The following is a 6,826-nucleotide window of genomic DNA, read 5'->3' as shown; positions in this document are numbered from 1 at the left end:
TTTGAATAAAAATCACCTATGAAAGTCTTTTTTTCTTCCAAGACAGGGTTTCTCTGTATAGCCCTGGCTGTCCTGGAACTCACTTTGTAGACCAGGCTGGCCTCAAACTCAGAAATCTGCCTGCCTCTGCCTCCGAGTGCTGGGATTAAAGGCATGTGCCACCACACCCGGCTCACCACTCCTTTCAATGTCACTCTCTCTCTTGTTCTTGTTAACTCTCTCCAGACCTTAAAGGAAAGCCTCTCCTTCTCTTTAAGGCCCTACCATATTTAGATATCCATATATTGTATTGTTTCTTTTTAATGCTCTTTCTTATACCTCGAGGCCACACCATGGACTTGGAGTCCTTTTGTTTTAATAAACCTCATAGTTAAAGGAAATTATGAATTATGTGCCAGCTTCCTTTCTGGAATGGAAGCTGCTATTGTCTATCATTTTATTTAACAAAAGTCTCCTAAAATCAAAACTACAATGTGTAGTATTAGTGTAAAAATAGGCAAATACATTAACAGAACATAGTAAAAATCTCTTGTAAATAAACCCTTTATTCTTATAGAGATAACCAACATTAAGAAATAAGTCCAAAAATAATTCAGTAGGAAAAAAAAAAACAATTCAAGTTTCCATAAATAATTTGGGAACATTTAAAGTCACACAAAAAGTGAAATTTTGAGCTAGATTCACAAAATTAAATTTTAATTTAAAATTAAAACATAAAATTATTTTGGAACCAGCTATCAACATGAAGCTATAAACCTGTAAAAAATAGTAGAAAGTTTTAGTGATTTTGAATTGAGCAAAGATCTTTTTAAAGTTACACCTCATTTTTGAGACAGTGTCTGACTTTATGATAACCAGCCTATCTTCAAATTCATAACCTCAGCTTTCTGAGTGTTCAGAGTATAAGAACGTACCAGCGTGTCAGCAGCAAAAGTCTTTTATATAAGGCAATGGAAGAACAATAAATACATGAACAAATTAATGCACTGCATTTAATTAGACTTCTATTCTTATAAGGGTGTTGTAATGTTGAGGTCTGTCCCTCCACCCCCAGAATAGGAGTAGCCATTTTGTTCCAAGCCTGCTAGCTATTTCGTGCTGCTATAATATGCCAGCCAGTCATTGTCACAGAAAAATAACTCATCTCAGAGCAGGGTCATGCTGAACACATACCCTGTTATGTTCTATATGTTATGAGGTTTTTGTAGAAATCTGACGACTGTAAGCTCCACTTAGGACCAATCAGAATAAAGGTCAGTTAGCACTGTTCTGAGTAGATAGCCAAAATAGCTTGAGTCTGAGTTGACCACCAGGCAGCACTTCCTGCACCTGCACATGAGCTTGAGTGGTTTTTCTTCATGAGCTGGCCCTGAGGGATGTTTGTGGTTGTAGCTTCAGCCCCAAATTCTGAGCTATGGCCCTGATCAATCAGTGTTAGAGTGTTCATTCAATAAACCAGCCCTATCTGACTGAGATTGGTGTTTGTGTAGGTTGTAGGGTGACTCTTAGATTCCAACAGTTAAAATAATGAAATGACAAGCTACATCCTGAAAAAATATCTTAATCCTCATATTTCATAAAGGATATTGTAAATATAACTTGGAGGATTACTGCCTCAGTCTGCTTACCTAGGCCTAGTCCTGGAAACTTCTAGCCTCTGTACAATCTAATCTAGGCCTAGAATGTTTTCAGCCTCTGAGACTTGTTGCTGAATAAGCTCACCTTTTCTAGTTCTTTCTGAGCTCTGTCTGGCTGGTTCATCTTAGCTATTCTGGCTCAAATTCCTTTCCAAACTTACTGGTTCAATCTGGTTTCTCAGTAAATTGCTCTGCTTGGTCTCAAACTAACTCTGGCAATTTGTTCTAGTCTTCTGGCTCTTTCTTATTCTCTGACTTCAACTGCCTCTGCTGACCTGAACTGCTTGACCTCATGAACAAACTCAGCTGCACTGCACTGCACTGCACTGCACTGCACTGCACTGCACTGCACTCACTGCCTCATACTGTACTCACACTGCACTCACACTGCACTCACTGCTCTCACTGCTCTCACTGCACTCACTGCACTCACTGCACTCACTCCCAACTGACTACATTGAACTGAACTCAACTGATTTAACAGAACTGACTGACTCTCTTCCTGCACTGCTCTTTAAATATCATTTCCTTCCTGTCTCTTCTTGTGAGAGTTGGATATATCATATCTCTGAAACATTTTGTCAAATCTTCCTCTGATTCATCACTTTGACCCTCAGATAGAAGTCACTTTCAACCATGGCTGCTCCCTTCTATGAAACTGACTTTACCTTTATCGTTTGGGATTAAGGGTGTGAACTAAAGATGTGTCTGTATTCCAGGGCTAGTAATAAAAAGTAGTTTCCAAGTGTGGGTAAGTGTGCATAAGACTTAAATAGACACATCATAAACCAAAATATACAGATAAAAAGTAAGCATATAAAATATTTTGGAGATCATTTACAGTTTAGCAAATGCAGCTTAAATGAAAATGAGACACCATTACAAATTTAGTAAAAAAAAAAAGTTTACATAAAAAAAGGGAGAGAATACCATATGCTAATGAAAATGCAGAGGATTTGAAACACACAGTGAAAATGTGAACTGTTAATGGAACATTGCAACAATTTCAAAACATAGAAATATATACTAACTTCCAGGTATTTATTTCAGATAAAGAAACTGCTCCTCTCTCTCTCCATATATACACACATACATTCATAAAAATATCCATAACAGCTGTGTTTATAGTAGCCCTCAAATGAAACAGCTCAAATATTTATCAACACATAAATGGATGAGCCAATTGTAGTATACTCATAATCTTAATATCATGTGATGTTACCCATGAATGAATTATAATTACATGAGCTAGATAGATATCAAAATAGTTAAGAGATCACAACCCTTCTAAGCCCCATTATGTGGAAAAGCAAGCTTATCTACATGACAAAAAATAGATAAAAGCTTATCCAGGGTGAGCTTCATTTCATAAGCAAAGTGGGAAAGCATTATAAAGACTTTCTAAGGAAATGTATGGCAGAGTGCACACTTGTTATTTTCACTATGAGATGATCATACAAGCATACACATGCGTTAAAACATAACGTATTCTAATACTTCAATTGAATGAATTGATAGATTACGTGTTAATTAGAATCCATAAAAGCTGCTCAAAACAATTTATCAATAAATTTTGTCTAATTTATTATTAATTTTAATATTAAATACCAATAATTAATTTATACACTGCTAAGTAGTTTGTATTGAAGCATTTTGAGTTTCTTCAGTTTTGGAAAGATCTGTTTTACTACTTCATGAGTTACATCCAAGATAAATATTGTCTGATTGTTTAATCATTTTTATGATGAAATCTGATTAGGATCCTGTATATGAGGCAAAATAAACACATACCAAAGCAATTATCCATTTTCCCAGTTTACATTTTATTTCTCATCAGCAAATCATCAGCATGATTTTATTCATTGATAAATATATAAAAATAAAATACATTCTCTTCCTTAAATCAAAAACTTCAAAGAAAGGAACCACTACTAGAGTATAAATCATGAGAGTAACAATGAATTGGCGTGAAGTCCAGGTTACTTTGTGAGACCTACAGCCAGAGAATCAGGAACAAAATCTCTGCTTGCTTCTCTTCAGTGCTTGTTTGACATCTTTGTTCCTCAGGCTGTATATAAGGGGGTTCAACATGGGAATGACAATAGTGTAGAAGATAGACACCACTTTGCTCTGCTCCATGGAGGAGACAGCACTGGGCTGTGCATACATGAAGAAAACAGTACCAAAAAACAAGCAGACACCAATCAAGTGGGAGGCACACGTGGAGAAAGCTTTCTGGCGTCCCTGTACTGTGCGGATCTTCAATATTGTTGAAATGATATAGATGTATGAGACAAAAACAGTCAAGAAGGTACTGACAATAATGGAACCACATAAAGCAAGAAGAACCAGCTGGTTTATAAAAGTGTCTGAACATGAGAGGGATAAGAGTGGTGGAACGTCACAGAAAAAGTCATTGATCTCATTGAACCCACAAAAAGTCAAAGTGAAGGTCATCGTGGTTTGCGTGACAGCATTCACTGCACCCCATGAATAGGACCCTGATACCAACAATCCACAGACCCAGTGGGACATACTCACAGAGTATAGAAGAGGGTTACAGATAGCAATGAAGCGGTCATAGGCCATGGCAGCCAAGAGAAATGCTTCTGTGGTTCCAAAAAGAGACAAAAAAAAGAATTGTGTGGCACACCCACCAAAGGATATTGTATGGTCCTGTTTCAAGCAGTTTATCAGAGCTCTAGGAGCAATTGTGGAAGAATAGCAGATATCCAAAAAGGAAAGGCTCTGGAGGAAGGCATACATAGGAGTATGGAGCTGTGCATCCATCCTAATAATTATAATCATGCCAAAATTCCCCACCACTGCTATAACATACAAAAATAAAAAAATCAGAAATAGCAACATTTGTATACCAGGACCTCCTCTGAATCCAAGTAGAATAAACTCTGAGACATGTGTAAAATTTGTCATTTTATAACCAGAGCCACAGAGGATGGAAAAGAAAGAGGAGATACAACAAGAAGAAAAATCTCACACTTTACTACCTACAGGATTAAGTTAAATTATAGACTTTTGTATAGCATTAGAATCATTCTGTTTATAACCTTGGTCTACTGTGTTCCATATGCCATGAAAAATTGGAATAAGTACAGCTGCAGGAGAAAGGAGTTGGAAATACATAAGTATAGGAATACAAAGAATCAGCATCTATGAATACATCAATATTATGCTCACCTTGTCTTATCAGCAATGCAAAGGCCATGAAACTATGAGTTATTTCAAATCATGCAATTACTTTATTATTAATTAATAAAAATATGGATAAGTCTCAAAATCAAACTGCAAAAATAAGGGCTACAGGTATAGCTCAGTGGTAAAGTATTTGTATAGTAGTCCCAAGGTTCTAAATTAAATCCCCAGAAACATAAAAAGAGAACACGACAGACATGAGGATACATGAGACATAACTATTGATTCAGTTATACATTTTAAGAATTGGTATATTGAGTACACTATGGACATGTTGAAAAGTCATAAGTACTGTGCAAAATCATTTCACCTATAGTCCCACGTTTCAATATTTAATTTCTTACTTATGCTACAACATATATTAGATTTTTAAAAGCTTTAGACAAAAGCCTTCATCTTTCTAGGAGACATGACTATAGAATGAGTCTCAGTGCCACACACTGTCCTTTTTCTCTTTTAAAGATCTAAAGGAGAAATCTCCACTTCTAAAAACACCTTATATTTCTGGGTATGTGGTGTCTTCTATTTCCTAAGTTGACTGTTTAACATATACACTCTTTCTAACCTTTCTGGTCTCTGTCCTTTTTTGTCTTTCATGTTTTGTATCTGTTCATCCTATTAATTCTTATAAGGTCCCTTATGATGACACTATATTCTTTTAGATAGGTCACAATAATCTCATTTCCATATTCTTCATGACTGTGTCTGAAAATCTCCTTTTATAAGGTAACATGATATATTCACAGGATCCATAAAATATGCTGTGTATATCATGAGAGGTACTATCCATTCCATAAAAAAATTATTGGATACATTCTAGACAAACTAATGAATTTTTGTTAAGCTATAAGACAAAATAAATCAAGTAATATATGCTTCTTATAAAATTAGATCTTTTCATTGTAATTGATGTGCTCTTGTTAAATTATTTTTCTCTTACCTTTTCCATCTCTGGTACACACTTCTTCATGAGCTATTATACAAATACCACATAAAACTTAATTTAATTTAGTATCCTCTCTAAAGGAACACTTGTACTTCAGTAAATTGAGACTTTGTTGTATACTGAGATATCAATTTTTTAAAACAATAAGTGATGGAGCTGTGTATTTATGAGGTAGGTATTTGTATGCATGGGGTACTTACAATTTTGAAAAAAATTGGCTATTGTTTTCCAATTTGTTTATTACTAGGAACCTCTAATACTCAAAGTAGTGATATGAAACAGAGAAAGAGTTCAGTGTACTAATATCTGGGATAATAAGGCTCTGGTATCAAAAACCCTGGCCTTAGTATGACCACTTTTCTGGTAGCTTAACCTGTTGGGTGTGGATATTAAAAGTGATGGTTCACTGTAAAGTCTAAAGCATTTTATAGGTAAAAGTATTGTGCAGATTCCTGGCATATAATAAGCACAATCTCAGTTTTATAGTCATTAATAGTTTAGGATACATTGTTTCTCCAATGAATTTGGATTGATGCCTGTTACATTCATGAATCAATTGTTATTCTCAGAAAAGTATGATTGAGTCAGAATCTTCATCTATTTAACTAAAATTCAAATATACTTAATATAATTGGTCACGGGGTCTTTGAGATAACATTATATTTTATGTAAAATAGACCTCACCTAAATATGTAGTATCTTTCCTTCCCTTTCTAGCTGACCCTTGAGTTCCTCTTCAATTCTGCAGTAAATTATGCACGCACAAAATTTCCTCAGCCCAATTTTGCAGGAGATAAGAATAAAGAATATATAGTTCCCATGGTGTTGGTCATCAGAGATTTATTCCCTAAGGTTCTGTTTTAACAAGAAGAGTTTGATCACTCAGGCAACTGGAAAAGTGGCAAAAGGAAGTCCTAGAGTAAAGATTTGAAAGCAAAACAAGCCGGGCGTGGTGGCGCACGCCTTTAATCCCAGCACTCGGGAGGCAGAGGCAAGTGGATTTCTGAGTTCGAGGCCAGCCTGGTCTACA

General features: G+C 35.6%; 1 protein-coding gene across 1 annotated transcript; it reads right to left on the bottom strand.

Annotated features, from left to right (window-relative positions):
• Positions 1–3,644: 3,644 nt before the first annotated feature.
• Positions 3,645–4,571, bottom strand: LOC110308682 (olfactory receptor 12-like). The gene has a single exon (XM_021181095.1). The coding sequence runs from the start codon at positions 4,569–4,571 to the stop codon at positions 3,645–3,647; it is 927 nt and encodes a 308-aa protein (XP_021036754.1).
• Positions 4,572–6,826: the final 2,255 nt, after the last annotated feature.

This window comes from Mus caroli, chromosome 13 (assembly GCF_900094665.2).
Source record: "Mus caroli chromosome 13, CAROLI_EIJ_v1.1, whole genome shotgun sequence".
Taxonomy (NCBI): Eukaryota; Metazoa; Chordata; class Mammalia; order Rodentia; family Muridae; genus Mus; species Mus caroli.
The sequence above is the reverse complement of the archived record's forward strand: the minus strand, read 5'-3'. Positions and strand labels throughout refer to the sequence as shown.

Coding starts and splice junctions, on each gene's coding strand:
- LOC110308682 (XM_021181095.1), bottom strand. CDS start 4,571: ATGACAAATTTTACACATGTCTCAGAGTTTATTCTACTTGGATTCAGA.